The 26,061-nt window shown below is 39.6% G+C and overlaps 3 protein-coding genes across 4 annotated transcripts in view; 2 read left to right on the top strand and 1 right to left on the bottom strand.

Annotated features, from left to right (window-relative positions):
- The first annotated feature begins 3,445 nt into the window (after nucleotides 1–3,445).
- Nucleotides 3,446–7,742, top strand: LOC106524016 (endosialin). Its single transcript, XM_014017642.1, has 2 exons — nucleotides 3,446–4,701; nucleotides 5,853–7,742. Exons 1-2 carry the CDS (start codon nucleotides 4,305–4,307, stop codon nucleotides 7,547–7,549), a joined length of 2,094 nt encoding a protein of 697 aa, XP_013873096.1. The 5' UTR covers nucleotides 3,446–4,304; the 3' UTR covers nucleotides 7,550–7,742.
- A 1,837-nt stretch (nucleotides 7,743–9,579) lies between these two features.
- On the top strand, nucleotides 9,580–22,314 carry dpp3 (dipeptidyl-peptidase 3). Of its 2 annotated transcripts, none has more exons than XM_014017640.1 (19): nucleotides 9,580–9,660; nucleotides 10,280–10,436; nucleotides 10,551–10,695; nucleotides 10,784–10,873; nucleotides 11,013–11,150; nucleotides 12,478–12,552; nucleotides 12,716–12,806; nucleotides 12,978–13,108; nucleotides 14,130–14,260; nucleotides 14,575–14,633; nucleotides 14,838–15,032; nucleotides 17,160–17,272; nucleotides 17,378–17,470; nucleotides 17,562–17,624; nucleotides 17,700–17,824; nucleotides 18,732–18,852; nucleotides 19,129–19,308; nucleotides 20,259–20,421; nucleotides 21,798–22,314. In XM_014017640.1, the coding sequence occupies exons 2-19, from the start codon at nucleotides 10,312–10,314 to the stop codon at nucleotides 21,938–21,940; spliced, it is 2,181 nt and encodes a 726-aa protein (XP_013873094.1). In that variant the 5' UTR covers nucleotides 9,580–9,660; nucleotides 10,280–10,311; the 3' UTR covers nucleotides 21,941–22,314. The 2 variants fall into 2 exon arrangements, with proteins under 2 accessions (XP_013873094.1, XP_013873095.1); XM_014017641.1 differs by lacking the exon at nucleotides 9,580–9,660 and adding an exon at nucleotides 9,913–9,931.
- A 1,254-nt stretch (nucleotides 22,315–23,568) lies between these two features.
- The window catches only part of LOC106524014 (wiskott-Aldrich syndrome protein homolog 1), a 9,042-nt gene continuing 6,549 nt past the window's right edge, over nucleotides 23,569–26,061 (bottom strand). The window contains exons 4-6 of the mRNA XM_014017639.1: nucleotides 25,967–26,039; nucleotides 25,773–25,864; nucleotides 23,569–24,741 (exon numbers count right to left, since the gene is read on the bottom strand). Of these exons, the coding sequence (XP_013873093.1) occupies nucleotides 23,666–24,741; nucleotides 25,773–25,864; nucleotides 25,967–26,039 (1,241 nt within the window). The 3' untranslated portion in view covers nucleotides 23,569–23,665. The remainder of the gene's footprint in view (nucleotides 24,742–25,772; nucleotides 25,865–25,966; nucleotides 26,040–26,061) is intronic.

Here is a 26,061-nt window from a genome sequence, read left to right as displayed (position 1 = left end):
GGTGGCCATGGCCACCCCCTGGCTCCTCCCTTGGAGATGAGGGGTGTAAAACTCATTTTCACCGAGGGTCACGTGAGCTTTATGTTGGTTTCATTGGACCAGTTCTAATTAGTGTCGATGTTTCGTGTTTAACTTCAACTAAACATAAAACATTCCTAATCTCATTGCACTCTCATCTCCTACATAGAAACAGCGTTTAAATATAAACCCTGAAAAGTACWAYATGTATGACTGAAATGTGAAAGAAATAATACAGAAAAATACTATTGAAAGTAAAAGTAAGAGAGTTTTACTCACGGTCGAGTTGCCGCCGTGAGTTCTGAACTCTCCCACTTTCTGACAGGGAATTCCCACTGAAGGGGCATCCAGTTTAAAATTAGGATTTGCAAGTGGGAAAATTCCTACTTCCCAGTACAACTGAGCTGCAGTAAAAGTAGTCTGCAAATATGCAGTGAAATATGTGATTTTGGTGAATTTGAACCCTGTTCACTTCCACCTGTGGGATGCTATGACATGGCGGGCCACTTTTGGCCCGCTGGCCTTCAGTTTGACACGTGTATTGGAGCTTTGAGTATAAGTGGTTTCACTCAGAAATAGGATTTAAAGTAAAGTTGTTTGTGTGGATTCATATTTTTATTAAWCATTTGCATTACATTTGGGGATTTTAGCACAAACAACCTCTGGATGACTTGTTGACAATTTTTTACTAAATAATTTTGTCCTCCAGACGATTACTTCTGACATCTCTGTTTTTTATTTATTTTTTTGTGGTGCAACATGGAAGCTAAAATTTCTTTTTAAACTGGGAAAAATGTCTCACCATCTGTTGGATGGATTGGTACATATTTGTGGATTTTTGGTTGCAGCAGAACAGATGAGACTGACTTTGGTTTATTTTCCCCGTCCCTTTATAACCCTTAAGATGTTTTACTGTAAGGAAATGCAACTTTTAGACACATTCATGTCATGAATCAACGCTCTTTTTATTTTTCTATTGCTTTTGAGGTTTTTTGTCTCTTCTYGTAATGCTGCCTTTAATTTGAGGCTATGAATGGAGATGAAATCAGTACCAGACATGTTTAAACTATTTAAATATGTAAAATTTCAAAGTCAAGCAATCATGGCAATAAAGTTGGCTTAAAAGGATATGATTGCTGATGTTTTCAGGGTCATTATTGATGCCTTTTGAGTTGTAAAAGCTAACAATTTAACAACAGAGTCTTATCCCTAGCTCATTTCTCTAACTGTATCCACTTCTGTCACATGAGGTGAAATGCTTTACAGCATTTAATGTGAAGTTCAGCTGGGTAAAAACTAGAAGGTGAGAAAGATTTGGAGCCAGTGATGTCATGTGGCAGGCTGAGGCASAGGCAGCCAACATAAAACCACAAAATCTGTCTGTTTCATTAGAGGTCTTTGGGTTAGAAGATAGAGAAATACATGGCGTGTAGATTGATGAGAACAAAAGAAATCATGGACGCACGATTATAGCATCTACTCTATTAATTATRGGTTCCTTTAAGAAGAGATCTGAGAAAGAGGAGGAGCCAGTGCASACAATTTAATAAAATAAACAGTAGGATTTGGAGTTTGTTAGCACAAACCTGACATTCTGAAGGAAAGRGTGCAGCCTGAGTAATGAAATGTCAAAAGAAGGGTTGAGCAGAAGAGAAAAGTTTAGGGTAAAGTAAGAAAACGGCTGATGAGAAGTGAGAGAAGAAAAAATAGTGATGTGGGGAAGGAGGAGGAGAGCGAAAGGCTCTTTAGGTTCTCCAGGATCCAGAGGTTTTCTGTCTGTTCTCGCTCTAGTTTCAGCGGTTGTTACATAACTGGAAAAGACTGCTGAATAATGACATTGTATATAATCTGTCTGCCAAAACCAACGCGCCGCGGCCCGTCCAATCATCTGGCCAKGCACTGAGGGAACCGAGGTTTTGGGCTCAAAATGTTTGTGGTTAATAACTGCTTCTGCTGCACTTTAGCATCACTTTTCCATCTCATCACTCTTTGTTAGGAAGCTGCAGCRAATGAAATGTTGCTGTCATTTTACATCTTACAGATGTCTCAAACACATCATTATATTTAGCCTGCTTGATTTTGTTGCGGTAGTGTCCTAACTTTTTTAAAATGATTGTCTTTAGCACACACTCATTGCTCAAGCAAATTAGTTTTGCATTTTGAATATTAAAGGGTTAATTTGAATCTGATTACTGTGGGCCAGACAAGAACAGTTATTATCTTACCTGTTGCAGAYAACTCTGAATACTTTCAGCTCAGAGTGACATAAAAGCCAACGATGCTCAGCTGGTGTGTGAAAAGAAACAGAAGATGGACCGAAACTGATCTGAAGAGTGTCTGCAGCTGTGACTAYAACAAAACTGGACCCAAGTGTGACTGCGGGCAGGCCGACTGAGGAGATGTGGTGGATTGCACAAAGGAAACACAAAGAACTGATCMGATGAAAACACAAGTAACACAAAACATGAATAAGTCTAATGATAAACAACACAACTACACAGAGAAACTAACAAAAACCAGGAAGACAGGAAGAGCCTCAGGCTGCACCAGAAGCCACAACTAGCTGCTGCTGCCACTAYTTGTGCTGGAAATAACYRCAGAGTTCTAAACAAATAACTGTGGAATGCAAAAAGTTTTGAAATGAATGCCCACATGAATTTTATTAGATTGAAGGTTTTTTTTAAGATGGCAGTGATCGACTTCAGTCTTGGCTCAACTTAGATTAGCTGGACTAGGTGAGGTATAATTGTTCAGAAACTTTCCAGAGAAGTCCACTTCAAAAGATCCGTTTTTAGTTCCCAGCAGTTTTAAATGTGTAACTTTCCGTTTAGATCACAGCGATTGGTGCCATTTAGTGCTTTTTCTGGCTTTGCTGGCTGTATGAGCACAAGGGGAAAATAAAGAAAAAGACGGTGTTTTTCTTTGGAAAAATACAAATGCATCCTTTTACATTTGCACCAGGCGTGCTGTTGATGGAGAATGGATCGTGTAGCAGCAGTGGAGGTATCCCACTCGTCACTCCCTGCACGCTCCCCAGCCATGGAGAGGTCAAGATGATGCACATCTGGCATTTCCTGTTTCCTCTCCTCCAGATGCCCCCAAGTCATGGGCGCACATGCACAAACACACACAGTATAAAGCACACAGAAACATCTGTGTCTTTGTGGAGTGATATTATTTCAAGAAAAATAAATTCGATCTCACACACACACATAATATGCACGTTTCAGCTGGTATTTCTGCTCCTCACTCTAAAGTTTCCATTGAACGGTTAAAAACTTCCAGCTGCTGCGGACTTCAGACAGAAAAATGAACAGGCAGTGTGAGAAAATGTGCCAAGGGTGAAGGTATAGAGGAAAAACTAAGAAAGCAAAGAAAAAAAGAAGCATCAAACAGTGGCAGCCTGACAAAGAAGGAGAGACAGAAAAACAGTAGGTGGAAGGAAAAGAAGGAGCGGACAGTAAGTAGAAGAGCAGGGGGACAACTTCTGCATCACATGAAGCTGACAAACTCTTTCCACTCCTGTGGATGCTGCGTTGCATTAACGCTGTGTGTGTGTTTGTGTGTGTGTGTCAAGATTGGGGACAGCCTTTCGTGTGCTTTTCATATTTCTCCCAGGGTTTTTAATTCCCCCAACAGCCCCCAAACCCCACCACCCACACACCATCGTCCCCTCTGGTCTTCTTTCAGACACTTTACCAGCCCCCTCTTCCAAAAAAAAAAAAAAAAAAATGCAAAGACATCCTCCACAATTTTCCTCTACGTAGCCCCCACCTCCTGCCCTCGGCCCTCCCCAGTCTTCCTCTCTTTCTGATGCTCAGTCTGAAAGCCAGCTCAGCAGAGGTAAGGGAGCTGTGGCAGGATCAGATACACTCACAGGATTTCTGCCTTGAAAGTTTATTCGAGTCATTGCATCTATTTTGGGCTTGGAGGAAAGGAAAGGCAGCTCCCTACATCCAGTTCTGGACTGGACTGCAGTTTGGACTGTGTGGGTCAAAARAAATTGGAGGATTTTCTTAAAACAGCCACTGACAGTTTGAATGAAAGTTTGGGTGTTTTTWTGCAGAGTGCCTTAGCTGTTTAAGGCAAATGAAAGAAAATACATTTATTCTGGACTTTTTGTGTTCTAAAGTAATCTGATTTTTTTTAAAAACTTAGTCTAGATTGGTTCAAGATTTTTCTGGTCAAAGGCAGAGACTTTTTTTTTCACAGGAATTTTTTCTTTTAGTAAGTTGTGGTAATCCTTTGAATGTTGGCTTAGTTTAGAGCTCAGCTTGTGGTTGAGGATGCTAAAGAAGACCAGGAGCAGCTGCAGCAGCATGAGCCTCTTGTGCATCCTGTGGCTCCTGGTTGTTTGTGTGGCCCCTGGAAGCTGGGGCCAGAGGCAGAGCAACCCTGAGGAGGACCAGCTGCCAGAGAAGCACACAATCTGCTACCAGGAAGGATGCTACGCTGTCTTCTTCCAGAAGAAGATCTTCAGAGAAGCTGGGCAGGCCTGCAGGGAGCATGGTGGGACCCTGGCCACTATGCATACCAAAGAAGCAGCGGACGTGGTCCACGAACTGATGTCGGCCATCGATCCACAAGGCTCCAGGTCCAAGTTCCGTGTCTGGATTGGACTGCACAGAGCTCCACGCCAGTGTTCGACCACCCGACCGCTCAAAGGATTCGTCTGGGTCACAGGCAAAGTCTCATCTTTTGATTTTTCAACTGATATCAAAATATTTTAGTATGTTATCAGTTTGTTCATGTAAAACCACCAGATAATACAGAAACTAATACTTGAATGGAACTAACCAATGGTGCAATTAGAACTTAGCCTCTCAATAAACAGAGATAATTAGACTTGCAATAATATAGGACTTTTTTGTGTGATTAGACATTATAGACGTTAATAAAATATTAATAAATTGTTTATATAGGTGTAATTTTTGTTAATTAAGAAGTTAATTATTGAAGTAATGGATTTGTGACACAACAATCTCCTGATCTCTGAATGTATAAACTTACACCGCAATGTTACAATGCTGAACCAGTTTGTTTTAATTTTGCACACATCTGTCAGACGTTGGCACATCAGGCCAGTCTGCAGGACTTTGTGCTTCATGACTGTTTCTTGCATTAACTCCTAACATTTCGCTGAAAGGGGTGCAACTGGGGACRTTCTCTCCTTGAACTCATTGCCACCCCTCAGATTTATTTAGACATTAAACAGACTTGTAAATCACAGATGTGCGCCTCGGTCTACAGCCAGGAAAGGCATTATTAGTTCAGAGGCCAACTTACTTCAGTTTTTTTAATCCCTGGGCCATATTAAAAATAATGGTTTTAATAAAAAAAATACTGTACTCATTTGATTATATTAAAGTTTTACAGAGAGAATTAGTCTTATTTGTTCTGGTTTGGATTCTGAAACATGATGGATGAGAACAAATATCAATGTTTTTACAAAGCAGACTTGAGCTCCACTGGAAAAAAAAAACCTCCTGTTCATTAAAAATCTACTTTAATTCAAAGTTTTTATTGTTTTTGAAGGCAATTGACTCAATCTCATTCAATTCAAATTAAAAAGGAACAAGAACTGTTGCAACAAAATTAACAGGCCAAATATTGAGACTAACTCCATATTGGTAWGTACTGTAACATTTGGCGACCTCTAGTGGTGAAGTCAAAATAAATGAGTGTCCAAAAGAACATGAACTAGTATACCCTCATAAATCAGCAGAAAACAGAGCATGGCGAGGTTTTACAAGTCATGTTAGGTCTGAAAGAGCTAAATTAAAGGAATGCATTTGTGTTTGACTAATTTTGTTCTTGTCTTTATCTTCTAACAGGAAACCAGGAAGGTCAATTCACCAACTGGATCCGTGAAGAAATGCCAAAGACGTGTGCCGCCCACCGCTGCGTGGCCATGGCTGCTCACACATCAGAGAGCGAGCGAGAGAGAGCAGCGAACTACAAGTGGATTGAAGGCCCCTGTGGAGTGCCTTTGGATGGATATATTTGTCAGTATAACCACAAAGCGACGTGTTCACCACTAGAAGATGAGGGCAGAGGTCCGGCTGTTTATACAACGCCTTTTAAACTTATAAGCACCCTGCTGACCCATGTTCCCTTTGGATCTGTTGCCACTTTGCCGTGTCCCATAGACCGATTGAACCCAAGTGCTCCTGCTGAGCAAATCGTCCTGTGCATGGAGAGAGATGACGAGACGGTGGGCTGGTCCATAGATGCTCCTCTATGTTCTTCTAGTTTAGATACACAATATCAGGACTGGTGTAGTGGGGATCATGGTTGTGAGCAGCACTGCCAGAACAAAGACCAAACATACTACTGTTACTGCTCTGAGGGCTTCGTCATTGATGAGGATGGTTACAGCTGCAAGCCCGACCCCCTGAACCAAAATGACCCACCTGAAGAACTGTCTCCTGATCCTGCCATCACCACCGCCCGGCCCCAAATCAAACAGGTTTGCGTGGAGGCTGGGTGCGAGTACGACTGTTCTGAAACAGTTCGTGGCATCCGCTGCACGTGCCCCCCTGGCTTCCAGATAAGTCCGGACGGCCGCAGATGCGCCGACGTCGACGAGTGTCAACAACATCCATGTCACCAACTCTGCGTGAACACCCGGGGCACCTTCCACTGCWCCTGCTTCAACGGGTTTCAGCCGGACGACGACGGCGAGTGTGTGGACGTGGACGAGTGCCTCGACGACGGCAGCTGCGAGGGCTCCTGTAAAAACACGATCGGGTCCTTCACGTGCCAGTGTGACCCTGGCTATGAGCTGAGCGGGGAAGGRGATTGCCTGGATGTGGACGAGTGCGTGTTGGAGTCACCCTGCCACCACCARTGTTTCAACCAAATGGGAGGGTACCGGTGTGAGTGTGACGACGGCTTTGAGCTGCAGGCAGATGGATTTACCTGCCAAGCTTCCAGTTATGATGAAGAATATTCCACCCTGACCCCTGATTCTGGTACCTCTGATGAGTATGGTATTCCTTGGTCCACCACAGACCCATATTTTAAAGAAGAAAGCAACTATGAAGTCAGTTGGCAGACAGAAGCCCCTGAGGGACTAACTCCTGACATGGCTCATCAGTCAGATGATCACCTGAACCAGTGGGATGACCTTTCACCCGTGCRATACCAAACACCCCAATCCCCAACGCATAAAACGGACACCGACAACGACATAGATCATGACGTTAAGACAAGAGGAAAAGAACCAAGTGGTGGGGTCATAGCTGAAACAGGATCATCCAGTGGGACTGGGCAGTCCGAGACACCGATGGACACCAACARTACATCAATGGCAGGAGAGTCTGCTGCTGGTAAACGCAAGCATGACAAGAGCTGGTTGCTTGTRGCTCTGCTGGTGCCTCTGTGTGTGTTTCTCGTGGTGATGCTGGCATTAGGAATCGTCTACTGCACCAGCTGCGCGGTGGATAAGAGCCTCCGCTTTTCAGACTGCTACCGCTGGGTTCTCCCTACAACGCCTCCTTCCAGGAAGGATGGCAAAACTCAGGCATGAACCCTGACGTAAAGAGAGACGAGGAGACACGCCTGCTCACACTTTCTGGTGGCAAAAGACTGCTCACTGAATGAAAAATAAAATGGGTAAAATACCACCAACTAACTCTGGTACTTTCTGTGGCACAGCTTTTGTAAATAGCTTTCTTCATTTGTTGGAATGCAATAAAAGTCAATAAACTGACGAAACAAATGCTTCATGTTGTAGTTTGCTTTTTTTTGACAGAAAATATCATAAAATTATTAGGTACAGAGAAAATGTCAGATCACTTGCTCCTGATGTAATGAGAGCAAAATGTTACCCTAACATGTGCAACATTGAGCATACACTTAAAAAAAAGGTTTGGATCAGTGAAATCTTCTACATTCACACTATGAGTCTATTCCACCTAAACAAAATGTGTATTTTAATTTTTAATAATCATAGTTCAATAAAAAAGTGGCAGCTATTATTTAAAGCTGTTTCCAATAAATTAGCATCAAATGTAGTTCAAACAGAAACAGACACAATCTTGAATATTATCAAAGAACTATATATTGTTAGAGCAATCATAAAAATATAAGTTACAGTAATTTGTGAAGGATGTGGAAAAGTGGAAGTCAAGCTTGAATTTTTAAAGTTACCTACATGGAAAGTTAGTCTTTTTGTTCCATTTTAGAGTTTTTCCAATTAGATTAGGAAAAAACTGAGTTCGGTGGTAATGCAGCACTAGAAACAGCAGCATGTTTGGTAAAAGCTCTTGTAGGCATAAATTTATTACAYTGAAGCATGGAAAAATCTTGTGCCATCATTTCAGACACCTGTAAAAACGTATTTCTGAACTTACCCATTATTTGTGCTTCAAACAATCTTGCAGTAAATACATGCAATCCTTATGCATGAACAATAAGACCCAAAGGCATTCAGGGATGATGTTCATTTCTGTTTGGTCAAAGAAAAAATATGTTAGCACTCTTGTTTATATTTTAATTATAGACAGGTCACAGGTACATAGAGACAAACAACCTCTCTCATCCATATCTAGGGACAATTTAGAGTTAGCAATAGACCTAGTTGACAAAAAAAGAGTTAGCAATTGACCTGACATGCATGTTTTCAGATTTGTGGGAGGGAATCTGAGTATTTTGAGGAAACCCATGTGTGCATGATGGCAAGGGCATGCAAGCTCCACACAGGTAGGCCCCAGGTGATCCTGCAACCATCTGGAAAAGAGTTGACAACCATAACCACTGCACTGCCATTCTACCCAGCATCAACCAAAAAACATCCCAAAGTAAACAGATACATATTTATTCTAAAATAGGTGGTGCCAAACGTTTCAGCTTCTCACTCAGAAAATAAAAAGCTGCAGTAATTCATGAGCTGCTGGTTTCTAGCATCAAAGATAGGATATTATTTTTATCCCGTTATGGTCACTTGTTTTATCTCTTGACAGTTAAATTTAGATACGTCATTGGCAATTGTTAAATTTTATTTATGCAGGTTTTCTCTTGACCCCTCATGACCCAATGGGGTCCCAACCCCAACTTTGGGAACCGCTGTTCTAAATAATGCAGGTTCTGGGTCCTTTCCGTCAGTTTACCAGGTTTAAAGAATAACTTAAGGGTGAATGCTGACTTTTTATTTTTTAATCAAATTACTAATTTTAGCATGTAAATAAGTACTTTCTGAAACATTTTTGCAGTAGGGGCTCTTTTCCCGATTTGGCAAGTGCCACGRAAAACAAACAAACAAAACATAGACAAATATTGCAATTTTTAAAATCTATTCACTCAAAAATAGTTGCAGCATTACTTGTAATTAACTGATACTTGATTTATTTGGACTACAATGGAAATAAGTGATTCACACTTTCTTGTGTTATCGAAGTATTAATAATGAATGWACTAGATGTGTATGTACATGCAATATTACTGCTAAAAAAATCAATTAATCAATCACAAACAGTCTGACTCGGAAAACCAGAGAAACTGTTTTGCGATTAGCTAATAATTACGCCAATCACAAAATGCAACTTCTGATTGGTTGAGGGGCGGGTCTACATATGAATGAATACAGGAAGTGAGCTGCGTGAGACTGCAATTTGACGTTCGCGAAGACGTTTAACAAAGGTATCAAATTATTGACTTAACTTTAAACTACCTTTCAGCCTCTTGTGTATGTGATAAAGAGGAATCAAAGTTTAAAATTATGACATAGCCTTTAAAACTCGTGCGGTTTATTAGAAGTTATGTTAATGTTTCTTACTTTGCAGCCGCGTTAGCATACAAGCTGCTAATGTGCACGACTTATTGTCTTTTCTTAAACATGTGGTTTCAGATAACTTTAGTCCAGCTGGTGTTAGAGAGTGGGAGTGTTGGGTTTAAAGAGGCAACAAGGCAGGTACAGACGCATTAATTTTATAGCTGTTACTRGTTTTAAAGGAAATGAAACAGAAAACATGCGAGATCACGTGACTGAATATTTTAAGGTTATCTAATAAATAGCGTCTGACCCTAAACTTTTATTTGATGGATCTTTTAAATCTCTTGTTTTTCTTAAATGCCCTCCAATTGTTTACGTGTATAAATAGCAGCAACTTAAAATATTAAATATTTGTCTTACTTCACTTCAGTTCTCCCTTCTCTTATTATTATTATTATTATTATTATTATTATTATATTTTTAATTGAATTTTTATTTTTGTTTTTAACCATTGCTTTGCTTTTTTTAATTTTACTCTGCCAACAGGACCTCATCAGCATTACTGAATCTCAGCCAAGATGGTGGACTCCCAATACTACCTCCCAAATGACATCGGCATCTCTGCCCTTGACTGTGCCGAAGCCTTTCGTCTGCTCTCACCTCAGGAGAAGATGTATGCCCACTATCTGTCACGCGCCGCTTGGTACGTCTCTAAGTTGTCGTTCGGTCAACGCTGACATCAAATAACTGGACTATTGACTGGATATTATAGCGGTTTAATGAACTGAAGAGTCATTCTGCTCGTGATCTTTGTTAGGTATGGTGGTCTCGCTGTGCTACTGCAGACGTCTCCGGAGTCTGCAGACATCTTTGTCCTGCTGCAGAGAATCTTCAGGAAGCAGACACCAGAGCAGCTGGAACAGGTTGCCAAAGCAGCTGGCCTCAGCTCTGAGGAGTACCAGGTACACCAACGGTTTAATGGTGTTATTCCCCTTAAATAAAGCTACAAACAGATGTAAACAGTTATTTTGTCCTGTTTGGAACCTGTAGGCATTCCTGGTGTATGCAGCTGGTGTGTATGCAAACATGGGCAACTACAAGTCTTTTGGAGACACCAAATTCATCCCAAATCTACCAAAGGTAAGGAAACATCAAGTCTTGGGTGAAAATGGCGTTGGGTTTGTTTGTGTTCTAATTACCTTTAAAATATGGTGGTATCTTCGAAATGCAACGTTTTTCTGAATGTAATGTGAATGCAAGCTGCTGTGTTTTCATCCAGGACAAGCTGGAGGCTCTGGTGAGGGCCAGCCAGGTGTTTCAGGAGAAGCCCAGTGAGATGGAGGCTTTGTGGAACAGCTGCTCCTGTCTCATGTACTCGCTTGAAGACAGACAGAAACAACTTGGCCTCGGTGACAAGGTGGGATCTAATATAATTTAACACTTAATGTTATTTGATAATTTCTATAGTGAAATCGTTTTTATTAGATAGACTGGATAGATTTGACAACTGTTTGGCTAAAGCTTTGTTTGAGATTGTGCTGATTTTGTCTAAGAGATTTACCTCTCAGATCTTCAGAACAACTAGTCGTATTTGTCTTTTTATTAAGCTTAGTGTCTAAGAAACGGTGCACTTTTGTAGCGGTTCTTTTCCTTTTTTGTGAAACAAAGTGTTTCTTGTAAAAGTGCTTTTATTTGCCTTGGACRTTAATTGTTTCCAAACCTCCAAATAAACTGTTTGCTATTTCTTGCTGATTTATTATTATGCCTGAAGGGTTGTATCATGTTATGGTGTGTGTTGTGGCCGTCTGTTAGCAGTTTTTTTTAATTAGCTCAACTCCTCTTGCGCGTCTTTTAAGGATGAAAACTTGGTGAAAATGATTATAATGATATAAGGCTGTACATATGGTTATTTTGTGCTGCACTCTTTGTTTAACAAAGTTATGGCTCTTAGCTATATTTTATAGCGAATCTCTGCCAGCACACTATATAGAATGCATTACAACTTTTACAGCTAATGTATTGTTATCTCTTTAGGTGTATGCTGCAGAGCTCTTTTTACTTTATTTTAGCCAATTATGATTCTGTTTTTATTATTTGCTTTATATTCTATTTAAAATGCAAACTGTTCATCTTACCAAGTTTTAAAATCTTACATCAGCCAAAAAGTCTTTTTGATCTTGTTTTGAGACTGATTTACTAAACAAGAACTAATTGTGTAAGAATAATAATCTTGTTTTCAGAATGTGTAAGATTATTTGTCTTGTTAGTCTGAAAATTTGACTCAAATTAAGTCAAAATTTCTGCCAATGGAGTAAGAAATTTTTACTTGGTAAGATTCTTGAAATAAGAAAAAAATGAGTCAAATCAAGTATTTCAAGAATCTTACCAAGCACAATGTTCTTACTCCATTGGCAGAAATTTTTGACTTAATTTGAGTCAAATTTTCAGACTAATAAGACAAATAATCTTACACATTCTGAAAAGAAGATTATTATTCTTACACAATCAGTTCTTGTTTAGTAAATCAGTCTCAAAACAAGATCAAAAAATACTTTTTGGCTGATATAAGATTTTAAAACTTGGTAAGATGGACAGTTTTTGAAGTATATTGGTTTTAAACACTTATTATAATGAAATTAAGATTCTTGAGTCACAGGAAGCCACAGAAAACAACTGGTGAATTCACATACACCCCACCTTACTGAAAAGTTTATATAAATGTAAGTTGTCTTTTTTTTTTTTAGGGAATTAGCACCTATTTCTCAGGAAACTGCTGTCTGGAGGATGCAGAGCTGGCTCAGAGGTTCCTAGACTCAAAAGTAAGCAAATGTATAGCTGGGTTAACCCATCTTATTTAAACTATTCAGGTCTGTTTCTCCCAAGTTGCTATTTTTAGCTTATTTTTTTTTAAAGTTAGACCAGAATCGTCAACTTTTGTAAGCATTGTTTTATTCAACCGACCTTATTCTTCTTCGCTTCCAGAAACTGTCTGCCTACAACACGCGCCTGTTCAAGAAGGACAGTGGAGGGAAAACCTGCTATGAAGTGAGACTGGCGTCCGCTGTGCAGAAAGGTCAGAATGAGAGGAAAAWAAAGCTTTTGAATTATCTCACATCCAAAATGTAATGCATTATGAGTCAAGCTGGACTTCAAAAACACTTTAATTTGAGACTGAAATGCAGCAAAATTACATAACTGGTTATCCTGGTTGATGAAAATAAGAATATACATCATTACTTCACAGATTGTGCCGTGGATGGGGAGTGTGAGTCCTGCTGTGGCAGCTTCAGCTTTGAGGACAAAGAGTTCATTGTGAAGAGGGGAGATTATTGTMCAATTATGGAAAAAGTCTGTTATTACCTCCAACAAGCACAGGTAACGAAGTGGTGGAACGTGAAAATAGCGCTGATGGCTCACATTTAGCTTTCTGTGAGCAGCGACACAAGTTCCTTTTACCTGTTAGTTTTGTGAAATGGAACATAAACTAAATGGAAATGAAAAATGTGACTCATCACATCGAAACGAGGACTAAGTCTAAAAGTGGTGTATGGAGAAATAGGCAAACATAGTGTTTTGACTAAAACACTAACAAAAATTTAATTTCTTTAAAATATAACAAATAAATGCCTTAACTGTGTTTCATGTGAATGAACTGTGTGAAATATATCATAAAGCAAATTTTAAAGCACTTTTTTGAGCAGAAATAACAAAAAAAAAAAAAAAAAAAAAAAAAAAAAAAACGATTTTGAGGCCAAATCCCTCTAATTGTGAGATTTTCCCTGTGAGCTTGCAAAGTTTTTGTTTCTTTCCAGCTGGGAAATGTCAATATTTAAAAACTATTTGAGATTTCCTCTTCAAAATGAAATTAGAAATTCCTCATTAAAATTACAGAAAATTAGGATTTAGACCAAATATTAATGTGTTATCGTAACCAACAAGACAAATTAGGGCGTATCTCTGGTTCTGTTTATGATATCAGGATGATCCAGTTGTCAAAATGTAGCTTTTAAAACAGGAATCTGAAAATGTCATTTGGTCGTTTTGACCAAATTTGACTTAATCCTCATTTTGATGTGATGGGTCACAAATAATCACGATACAAGAGAAAAATATCAACTGTTGCATCAAACATGTTTGTTTGTGCATCCCTGACTGAAAGCAACATCTCTACTAAAAAGACTACAAATTGAATTCAGCTGTTAAGATAAAACTAATTGGTTTAAAAGCAAAATTACATTTCAAACAGTCACGAAAGTGTCCTAATATTACCATTTAAAGCTTGGATAGAGCCCGCTACATTCAGTAGGACAGTAAATAACTGAGTTAATGGCGTGATTTATTATTTCTGCCTTCCTTGTGATTCTTGTTTTTTTTTTGTTTGGTTGTTTTTTAACAGGCTTATGCCGCCAATGAGAACCAAAAGAAGATGCTGGAAGAGTACCAGCGCAGTTTCACTCTGGGTTCCATCGAAGCCCACAAAGAGGGCTCACGATACTGGATCAAAGACAAAGGACCAATTGTTGAGAGGTGACCCAGAGCTCTAAGACACGTTACTTGAATATGTGAGGCCGGATCTTGAGCAGGGACCGGTGTTAATTTTTCACTGCTCTGTTATTATGCACAAAACATAAAAGGCATCTTGATTCTTATTAACTTTTACTTCCTCGACATCTCGCTTTAATCTTGATTTTTCTTGATTGTCTGCTTCCTTATAAAGTTCACTGCAGAGACCTTTGCTCCCAGTAATCAGAGCTGCCCTGTTTAATAATAAACCTTTTTTTTTTTCTTGCTGTTTAGCTCATGTTACTCACCGGTTCTTTTTCTCTCTTCCTTTCTCCCAGTTATATCGGGTTCATAGAGAGCTACAGAGATCCATTTGGCTCTAGAGGAGAATTTGAAGGTAAAAGTTCTCCAATCAAATAATTAGAAATAACATAGAACAGTGCATCCTGAAGATTTAAAATGTTCCTGCCTTTTAGAGGGTGACAGGTTCAGCGTTGTCATAGCCAGTGTGCAAACCTAAATTACAGAGGGGGAAAACGACAGGGTGAGTTTGGATGGTTGAAATGAAATTGCCACTTGTGTGATGTGACGTCTGGTTAAGGCTTTGTCGCGGTGGTGAACAAGGCGATGAGCGAGCGTTTTGCTAAGCTGGTGGGTTCGGCTGAAGTCCTGCTCCCCGAGTTGCCTTGGCCCCAGGAGTTCGAGAAAGACACGTTCCTCAAACCCGACTTCACCTCGCTGGACGTCCTGACGTTCGCCGGGAGCGGAATCCCAGCTGGCATTAACATCCCCAACTGTACGTATGCTGAGATTATAACTTCAATAATAGCTAGGCTTTGGTCACACTGCAGGCAAAATGCAACTGAACGTGACTAATTMGATTTTATTTCTGATTTTATTTTACTTTTTTCAAATTTGACCCAGGCCTTTTCAGTATGTGGTACATCTGCTGTTTTTCAGAGCGCATTTCAGTGAGGTTGGGGTAAGCAGATCGATCCAAGTAATTAGAATATTGATACCATCCTGGTGCAGTTTAAATCTTGTAGCTCCACTCGTCTACAGAGCAGAAGTCCAGTTGTTCCATCTTTGTTTTGTTTTTTGTTTGTTTTTTCCGTGTCCTGGATGACTAAGAATCTACAGAAATATATAATCGTAATGTTGGTCTCAGACCGTATCGATGCTAAAGCTACTGGATCAATACTTGTGCTAGCCTAAAAGCAAATGTAAACAGTGAACTAAACAAGCACGTCAGATAATTATTTAATCTGCTCTGATTGCACAGCTTCAGTATCGACATGCTAACATTTAGCATCCATAGGCTACGTCTGTAAACAGTGTGCTAAATGTGACGTTGTATCAGTGTGATGGAGGGTTCACAATGGAGTCAGTGGCAGAGCCAGACATTTTTCTCGGGTGGCCAGGAAAATTACATAATTTTTTACTTTAAAGTTTCTGCAGATCTTTGTGTTTTGGTCATTTCTTTATGTTCTTATACAGGCAATGACTACCTTATAAACATGGGTGTCAGAACCATTTTAAAAGTGTGGGGGGTGGATACTGTTGGGGGGTCTGGGGGTCCTCCTCCAGAAAATTTTGAACGAAATAAATGCCATTTCCTGCTAAGGGTGTAAGAAAATATCGATACACTGAAATATCGCGATATTTCATTTCCCGATACTGTATCGATATTATTAAGCCCTGTATCAATTTTTAATTAAGCTTTAAAATGTCAACCTTCTTGCCAACCGTTCATTTTTATGTTGTAGTTCAGCCTCTGACCACTAGTTGACAGCAGTGAGCCAGACATTTGGCTCCTCTACCTCTTGAGCGCCAGAGAGTAAGGGTAGCATTAGCATTGTAAGTAAACATTAGCTTTTCTTTTTTTTTTCAGTAAGTGGTTTTTATTTAATAGAATTTTTGGACAAAAAAATCGCAATATATTGCCTTGCTTATAGTATCACAATATATCGGGATATATCGTATCGTGACCCCTCTGTTATGATATGTATTGTATCGCCAAATTCTTGTCAATACACAGCCCTATTTCCTGCATTCTGGTGTATTTTACCTGGTTGTTTAACATACTTTTACCTATATAAATAAACGCTTTAACAATTATTTCAGAGACAGATTCTTCATTAAACTAGTTTCATTATTATGTTTTTAAACTCACTGCTTTAGCTGAGATAAGGTTAATTAATTTGACACAATTTATCATATCTAATGACTTTAGGGGTGCTTTGTACTTTTGTATTGTTTTTTGATTTATTTTTAATTTTAACACATCATTGTGCCAAATAATGATGACCTTGAACTGCATGTTTAAAACTAATATTAATAACTTTACCCAATAAATAGGTGCAATATTGATAYTCACCAACAGTGAATTTAAAGAGGCATTTCACTTTTTCTTATTTAGTGATAGGTCTAACTCATAACCAAAATGGACAGAGCATCATTCAGCCTTCAGAACATAAAATGACACTGTGTTATGGTGACAAAAAAAAAACAATTGTCACCATAAGTCATATGCCTAATACATAGGCATATGTTCTGTATACAAAGAAAACTATCACTTCTTTGTCACTTCTTTGAGCTTGGTGATGTTTCAAACTGTTAAACACTGCCACCAACTGTTCAGGAGGATTATTACACCCCTAAAGGTTGTTTCACTGTGTAAGGGGTGTGTACAGCAGGGTGGCCAAAGATTTGTCTGTGTTGGCCATGGCCACCCCTGACCACCCTCTGGCTCCGCCCCTGACTGGAGTGTGATGGAGGTAGCATATAAAACGAGAACATTTACGCTAGGAAATCAAATTATTATTTTTAAATTGCGCATTAAGACCTGCAGTTTGAACCTTAGTTTTGGAGATTTTTGTTTGCGTTTATTTACAGTAATTTACCACGTCGTGTTTGCTTACAGATGACGACATCAGACAGTCAGAGGGTTTTAAAAATGTGTCGCTTGGTAACGTGCTGGCTGTAGCTTACGCTACTCAGAAAGAAAAGCTCACCTTCCTTCAAGAAGAGGACAAAGTAAGCTGCACAGCCTCCTGATCATCTCATCTTCCTTTCTGTATTTATTCACCTTCCTGTGTTCGATTTATCTACCATACATAATAGTTTTTTTTTTTGCTTCAGGATTTGTTCATCAAATGGAAGGGCCCATCCTTCGAGGTGCAGGTTGGACTCCACGAGCTGTTGGGTCATGGAAGTGGGAAGCTGTTTGTCCAGGTTAGTCCAACATGTTGTAGCTTTACACTAAGATCAACCCATTTTCTCCTGAATGGAAGAATTTACGTGAATTTTTGTTGTTTTTCCTTAGGATGACAAAGGCAAGTTCAACTTTGATCAGAGTAAAGTGATCAACCCAGAGACCGGAGAAGCGGTGAGTTTGTGTTCGCTGCCACGTGTGACTTAAAGATGGGACTGAAAGCACTGATGTTACGGCTTCACCTCTCAGGTGTTGAGCTGGTATCGGGGAAGCGAGACGTGGGACAGTAAGTTCTCCACCATCGCCTCGTCTTATGAAGAATGCCGTGCCGAATGTGTCGGCCTCTATCTGTGCCTCAACAAACACGTGCTGAGGTGAGGAACGCTGGTTTGCACATTTGAAATATATCAAGTAAAACTAGAGAAATTGGATTTCCTGCGAAAATGCTGCTGTGAATGCTTCATGCTGAAAACTTAAGCTGAAATCTGCCGAAATTGAGCTGAAAACTTTTTATAGGAAAAGTGTTTATGCAGCACTTTGAAAAGCTATTGGCAAAAAAATCCTAACATTGCATACTGCATAACAGCTAAAAGCTAAGAGCTAAAATATCTGAATAGCTGAAAACATGTAAGAAGCATACATAGCACTAGGTAGCAGAAAAAGGCATAAAAAGTAGAAAAAACAGAATAGCAGAAAGAAGCAGGTCTATAGCTAAAGTAGCATAAAATAGCTAAAATTAGCATAAAATAAGCTAAAGGTAGCAGCCACAATTTGAAATTAGAACCAAGATGAAATAGTTACAATTGAAAAATAGCTAAAACAGAAACAAAGCTGAAAAAAAGCATAAACACAAAAGTGATCATTTGTAGTAAAATAACTAAAACAGCTGAAATTTTCAGTAAAACAGYTAAAAGGTAGCTGGAAATAATTTCATTAGCATAAGAAAGCATAMGGAGCACAAGTTTGCTGAASTTAGCTGAASAAAGTTGTAATAGCTACCAAAAATGTGTGTTTAACTTAGAAAAGATATCTTTAGCTAATAGCAGCTAAACATTAAGTTAAAATTTCAGCAACTAGCTGAATACAGCAGAAAAAATCTGTAAGATGCATAAATAGCACAAAGTAGCAGAAAAAAAGCACAAAAGTAAAAAAAAAAGGCAGAAGAAAAGCGGAAAGAAGCAGAATTTTAGCTGAAATGGCAGAAAAAAGCTAAAAAACGCTATGAAGCATTCACACAGTTCCAAGTCAAGTCCAATAAATGAACTTTCGTGTTTGTTCCAGTATTTTTGGCCATGAAGGACAGGAGGCAGAGGATGTGGTGTACATCAACTGGCTGAGCATGGTCCGAGCAGGATTACTGGGCCTGGAGTTCTACACTCCTGAGAGCAAGAGCTGGAGACAGGTGATCAGTCAGCTGTAGAGCTGCAGCGTGTCCATGATTCAGTTCTGAGTTTTAAACAAAGCAACTGAACATTTGTTCAAACGCTTGTAGGATTACAGCTACATACAACCCGAGGGTGTTTATATGAAGCGTCAGCTCAAGATTATTAATCTCAAGTCTCGTAATCCCACATGATTAGTTGGATGTGTCTGTGTTGTTTCAGTTAGTTTACAATAAGTCTGTCTCTGTTTACATTGTCGCTTTTGTCTTTTTTTTTTCTTTTTTTTTTGGTCTCAGGCTCACATGCAGGCCCGTTTCGTCATCCTGCGTGTTCTGCTGGAAGCCGGAGAGGGACTGGTGGGCCTGGAGGAAGTGACGGGTCAGGACGGCAAGCCTGATGCGCGCATCACGATCGACCGAAGCAAGATCCACACTGTGGGCAAGAACGCCATCCACAGGTTCCTGTGTAAACTGCAGGTGTGTTCTTTACAAATAAAGTGCAGATTAATAGAGACACAACAGCTTGATTCCCATTTTTATTTTAATAGTGCTAACTTTGTGCAACAATTGTTTGTTGTGCATCAAAAGGTAAACCTTTGATGTTCTCTTCTATCCTGGTTGTAACTGATCAACACATTAGAACAATCTAAATGTGGGCTTCAATGAGCTGAAATTCATGGAAATGGCATATTAGGGCCACTGTAGGTAAAACATACAAACAAGAGAAATTGCATTTCCTGTGAAAATGCAGAGTCAATGTTTACAGAACTTTGCTGAAAGCTGCTAAAATCAAGCTGAAAAGATTTAAAGAGTTAAATTTGAATTGCAGAGTTTTGCCAAAAGTAGGAGAACAAAAGTGAAAAATCAAAAGAAAGAACAGCAAAATGGGTCAAAAAATCTGTAATGAGCAAAATGGTAGATAAAATTGGCATAAAGATGCTGAGAGTACATGAAATAAGTTAAAACTAATGGACGAATGAGGGTGAATTTTTTTTAATTTAGCTGAAAGGAAGAAAAGAAGTGCAAAAAAATTTGCAATTTTGGAAAAGTCCCCCAAAACTTCTGAAACCAGCTGAAAAAGTAGCTGAAATTTGCATGAACAGAAAGAAAATATTTATGGTAATTTCTGAAACTCAAATGAGCTAAATGTAGGAAAGAAATGGCAGAAAAAGCAAAATGTCTAAAGTATAAATGTCTTTAATACCAGAAGTCATAGCTGGAATATCCTGAAGGAGCTGAATGTTTTGAAATTGTTCAAATAGCACAAACATTGCAGAATGAGAGGTGTGCTGAAAAACGTACGATAAACGATGCTTGATAAGCATTCACGCAACAAAGGGAGCTGATGTGCAGGGAACATTTCTGAATTCCTCTCATTAATGTCATGTAATTACAAAACACTGAATATGTGATTCCACCATGTGCAGGTGTTTAAGTCGACAGCTGATGTGGAAGGAGGCAGGGCTCTGTATGAGGGTTACTCCTCTGTCAGCGACAGCGGCGCCCACAGCTTCCTGCGACTGCGTGAGACCGTGCTGCTGAGGAAGGAGGCTCGCAAAATGTTTGTCCAGGCCAACACCAGAGTCAGCGGTACGTAGCTGAACTTCAGTTAATTAGGCTACGTTCACACCGCGGGCAAAAGTTAACCAAATCCAACGTTTTTCCCCCCATGATCTTTATCAGATTTTATTAAGAGAGTCTGAACAGTAGAAATTTAACCCAGGCCATTTTCATCTCTGCTACTGAGTCAGGCACATATCTAATAAGGGATCCCTGATTAGTTGTAACATTAGCTTTTATTTGATAAACATACATTTTAATTGTAAAATAAAGACTAAAAATACTGAAGGATGTTTAGTTTTTATCATTTTTAAACTAAAAGTTTAAAAATATATTTTAACACGGACGGAGCCATTTTATTTACATGCAAAGCATTCTGGGTAAATGATGACAAGGATAGGTCATCTGTGCGAGGCTGCTAGCGAGCTATATCCACCCTGAAGGTTAATCTTGGACAATATCTGATGATCGACTCTTTTAAATGAAACCAGAGAGCGTTGACAGAGAGGAGAAGGTAGAAATGACTCAGCCTGGAACTGAAAATATGGATGGAGGACAACAGAGCTGCTTTATGGAAGAAGAACCTCAGTTTAGCCTGTTAGCCTTTCTGCTAGCACTGACGCTATATTGCCTTGTATGAATTAGCTCGGTGCTAGCGCGACAAACAAGCTAAACTGAGGTCCTCCATCTATATTTTCAGTTACAGGCTGAGTCATTTCTACCTTCTCCTCTCTGTCATGTGGATGGAGGACCTCAGTGATGAGAGGAGAATGTGTAGTGCTGAGCTAATACGGTGATAGTGCATGATAGGACCTTTGACCGTTCCTTCAGCCCTTCACGTTGTCTAAAGTCCTGAGACATTCCAGTACATTCAGGAMYTTKGACAGKTCCTTCAGCCCTTCACATYGTCTAAAGTCCTGAGACATTCCAGTACATTCAGGACTTTGGAGAGTTCCTTCAGCCATTCATCTAAAGTCCTGAGACATTCCAGCACTTTCAGGACCTTGGACATTTCCTTCAGCCCTTCACATTGTCTAAAGTCCTAAAACATTCCAGCACCTTCAGGACCTTGGACAGTTCCTTCAGCCCTTGACAATGTCTAAAGCAGTGATTCCCATATACGTATGTTTATTAAATAAAGTCTAATGTTACAACTAATCGGGATCCCTTTAAGGCTTGGAACTCCTCAAGGTTTCGGTTACAAAATAAAAGTCCAGTTGCTTCATCTTTATTTTTTTAAACTTTTTTCATCTGCAGCACTGAGAATCTACACAAACATATATCTGATGGCGGTCGCATTTAAATTAGAAAAAAAAAACTGGTATCTGAGCAGAAAGCCCTGCAGTGTGAGCGCAGCTTTAGTTTCAGTTCTGGTCAGCTTGTGTTTGACGGTTTGTGGTTTCCAGGGGAGAGCGTTGAGCTGGTGGAGTATGAAGGCAGCGCCGCAGGTCTGATTCGCTCCTTCGCCGAGCGTTTCGGGGACGACGCAGGACAGGTGGAGGCCGACCTGCTGGAGCTGCGCAAAAGAGACGCCCCCTGCTGGTGCTGATGGATTATCTCACCCAACGAGTTTCTCAACTACAAGCTGCTCAAACCTCATGGAGAAAAACAAATGTTTAAAAAGGTGGCAAGAAGAATAAATAAACCTTTAATTAAAGCCATAAGAATCAACAAGTCTAACAGCTGGCAGTCACAGAAAACATGAACAAACTGTCAGCCTAACAAATAATAAAACAAGATTGTCACTGAAGAATTTAGTTTGGACTTCAGGTGATGTAGCTGCAGTAAAGAAACATTTAATTTTCTGCCGTTTTTCTTTTTGTTTGATATAACTGAAAAGTGAAAAACTATCAAATGAGATGTTATGAGGCAAAACTAATAAAATGTGTTTGATAAATAAAAAACTTATTTGTATTTCATTAACATCTTTACTTTGGGTCAATTCAGTTTCACTTTCATTGCAACTAAAATATCACAATGTCAGCATTTATTTATTTTTTTGGTCTGCCACCAAAGATAGAAGGTGATAGCCCGTATCTGTTAGCACAATAYTGCATCATTTTTAAGAAACGCCGGAATTGTAGATTTGTTAACTGATTAAATTTTGGACTTAATTCAAGATGGCCGCCACCACCACCAAAAAAACAAAAACAAAAAAACCCACAAAATTTAATAAATCAACCTGGTTTAAAAATTTGCTATTAATAACTCAGAGTCAGTGTCTGTTAGCAAAATATCTCAAATCCCAGGAAGGGCTTTAATGAAACATTCAGAAAGTCACCCTTTATAAACAACTAGTGCTGTCAACAATGTTGCTTTTTCTAACTATCACAATGTTTAATTGACCTTTTTGGTGCAAAAATTAAGTTATTTGGAGGTAAAACAAGAGTTAAATATCTACAGTTAAAATCATAAAAAGGTAAAAGTGCCTGTGACATGATTTTTTTAAAATAAATGTAAAGACATTATTGGAAAAATATCAATAACATATTGCAAAAATAAATTCCTGCTGCTGATATGAACAGTTGAGATATTTGCATTTGAAGTTATGTCTGCATGGATTAAAGCACTGATAAAATGGCTAAGGACACTAGAGAAGAATCTGATGTTTCTTTAGATTATTTTTAGTTACTATCAAAGAGATGAAGACGAGTCAAAGTTCAAATAATATAATTTCAAAAAAGACCAGAGAGTTCTCTTTCTTAAATAGTTCCCCTTTGATGTCACTTCCTGTTTCACCTTGGCTGATCCAAGTTCAAAGGAAAATATGCCAGTTACGTGACAAAATGGGTAAAATCATGTTTTATACAAGGTTTCTTATATAAAAATGTGTTTTCTTTGACTTTTTGTTTTACATGGATAGGCACGTCACAGGCACTTTAAAGGAGACATCGTGCAAAATCCACTTTTTATCCATTAAATATATTTTGTGTTCTTGGAGTCTCTAGTGCAGAAAATTAGAATTCAGTCTCTCCTGCTGCTGTGTAGATAACATATTCTGTTTGGGTCATATTTTTCCAACTCGTTCAGTTTTCTCTGAAGGGGGCGGGGTCTGGATTTAAAGAGACAGCCTCAAAACGAGTTGATCTGAGACACACAGCAGAAAAGAGGGGCTTGTGGAGTTACAGTAAGGAGTTCAGACCGAAGCATTGCAGTTCCACTTTATATAGACCTATACTGAAGGATTTAAATGTGAAAAAAAGGATTTAAAAGCATGATGTGTCTCCTTTTAAAGAAAAAAAAACATGATTTGAAGTAAACCATCAGAAAGATGTTATGTTTGTTCACTCGAGGCTTCAGCTGTCTGTTCGCTCGTTTCTGCTGCTTCCTCAACGTTACCGTTCAAACTGCAGCTCTCCACATCTTCAAGAGACGCAGCGCTCATCTGTAACTCCATGCTTTCTTCTTTGTTCAAATCCTCATCATCATCCTGGTTTCTCTCTGGAAGCTCCTCCTCCTCCTCCTCCTCCTCCCTCTCAGGTGTGCTGCAGACCAGTTCTGTGTGTGGGGAGGAGAGGGATGGAGAGATGCTGGGTGAGCGGTTTGGTGACGAAGGAGCTTTAGGAGATATAGATGGAGACTGATAGGGGGAGAGGGAATCGAGAGAGGGGAGAACGGGGGACGATTTGGGGAAAAGAGGAGGTGCAATGGGAGAAACAGAGGGTGAGTGGTAAGGAGAGAGGGAAGTGGGGTGGTTCACTGGAGGAGTCATGTATTCATCTAAAAGATGCTCCTTTATGGCTGGAAACTGAGCTGACACCTCCTTGACTCCTGCTTTGCTTTGGTCCGTGTCGGAGTCTTCGTGCTCCTCCTCCTTCATCTCAAACAGGAAGTGAGGAGTTCCTGATGGATTCTGTGTCCGCGAGGCATCAGCGGGGGCTCCCTCCCCCCTCCTTTGGGCCTTGCACCTCCCCTTGGTTTTGGGCAGGAGAGGCGGAGGAGGCGGYGGCGCGAGCGGAGGCGACAGCTGGGTCAGCGTCTCTGTGGAGACGCGGACCTTGAGGCTGCGCTTGAACATGCGGCGCCGGCACAGCGCGTTCTGCGACTGCAGGAAGAGGGGGTTGACGAAGCACAGGGCRCCCTGGCCCGCGCCGCAGTCCAGCTCACTGGGGCTGCGCGTCGTGATCGGGCAGAACTCGTGGAACAAGGTGGGATTTGGGTCGGGCGTTTTATTGTGGGCGTCTGGTTCGGGCGCGGCCGGGGGGTCGTTGTTGGAGTCGAGATGAGGAGGTGAATCTGGCAGGGGTGGAGGAGAAACTGATGCTGCCACATCTGGCTTCTTCTCCTCAGCTTTCTTGGGCTTCGGTGCGTCTCGTGGCCCTCGGACATTTAAGTGGGAACTCCAGAACTCTGGAAAATAATTAGAAAGTTACGACCATGCTAACGTTTTTACTTCCTTACAGTCGATGCAATCACATGTCATGCTCAGAGTTATGAACTGCCTCAAGATTTAGATTAATATCTGTAAAAATGCCCAAGTTTTCATTTTTATTATTCTCAGTTAATGGTGGCTTCCATCATGAACTGACTTCAAAAGGTAACAGTTTGTAAATGTATATCCAGCCATAACTTTCTGAAGGTTTCATTGGAATACATCAAGAGGTTCATGAGATATTTTGCTAACAGACCTATAAGGTCGACTGCAACAGTTGAGGCTAAATTTAGAAGCTAACATCTTGTGCAAAGAGTACCACTTTTAGTATGTGTTAATAACAACTCTCACAAATAATTACACCAAACTTTGGCGCAATTACTGCAAAATTGATCAAATTTTAGTCGTTTTTGTTGTTTTTAGGGTCAGCTGACTGTAGCAACTGTCTTAAATTCAGCTTACTCCAATAGTTAATCAGTTATAGAGGTACATCCAATGATTATTTCCTCAAAATTTCTTTCAAATATGTGCAGTAGTTCATAGGATATTTTGCTAACAGACAGACTAAGCTGAAACCAAACAGTCATTGCCAAAGTTTTCAAAAAAAAGTCTTGCGTAATCTGTTAGTATTTAGAATATGTGTTGAGAATCAGTTTCAGCTACAACCACACTGAACTTTAGATCAATATTTATAAAATTGGCTGAGTTAAAGTCATTTTTTTTTTGTTCTTTTAACAACGGTTGGCTGTGGCAGCCATCTTGATCGGATCGACTCCAAAAGTTAATCACTTGTATTTTTGCATATAATGATTATTTTTGGCAAGTTTCAATAAAAAAAACACTGAGTGTTTTATGAGATATGTTGCTAACAGACACGTCATCTGCCTCATAATAAAAACCTTAGTATTTAATTTTGCGAGGTCATTTTTGAAATGAGTCACATAGATAAAYCCCTTCTTTAAAGACTGAGTTACAAGATCAGCCGTGAAGAAACAAATAAATCGCCCACCTATTCCCATGTGGGAGATGGACTCCAGCTCTTTGTGCGATGCTGCTTTTGCGATGGCTTCAGGAAGCTCCAGAGGGAACGGTAACACATCTCTTACACACAAACAAGAAGAAAAAAACAATTTTGGATAAGAAGAATTTAGAACTAATGTAATAAAAACAGCATAAACCAAAAATGATTTTGTTTGTCTTTACCTGCTGACACAGTAAAAGGAAGTAAGTCTCGGGAGATCTGGGAAGCTGATGGCTGAAGTCTCCAGAGACAGAGCTGGTGATTAAATATATATATA

This window comes from Austrofundulus limnaeus, unplaced genomic scaffold (assembly GCF_001266775.1).
Source record: "Austrofundulus limnaeus strain Quisiro unplaced genomic scaffold, Austrofundulus_limnaeus-1.0 Scaffold174, whole genome shotgun sequence".
Classification (NCBI taxonomy): Eukaryota; Metazoa; Chordata; class Actinopteri; order Cyprinodontiformes; family Rivulidae; genus Austrofundulus; species Austrofundulus limnaeus.
Note: the sequence above shows the minus strand (reverse complement) of the source record. Positions and strands in the feature narration are given on the sequence as shown.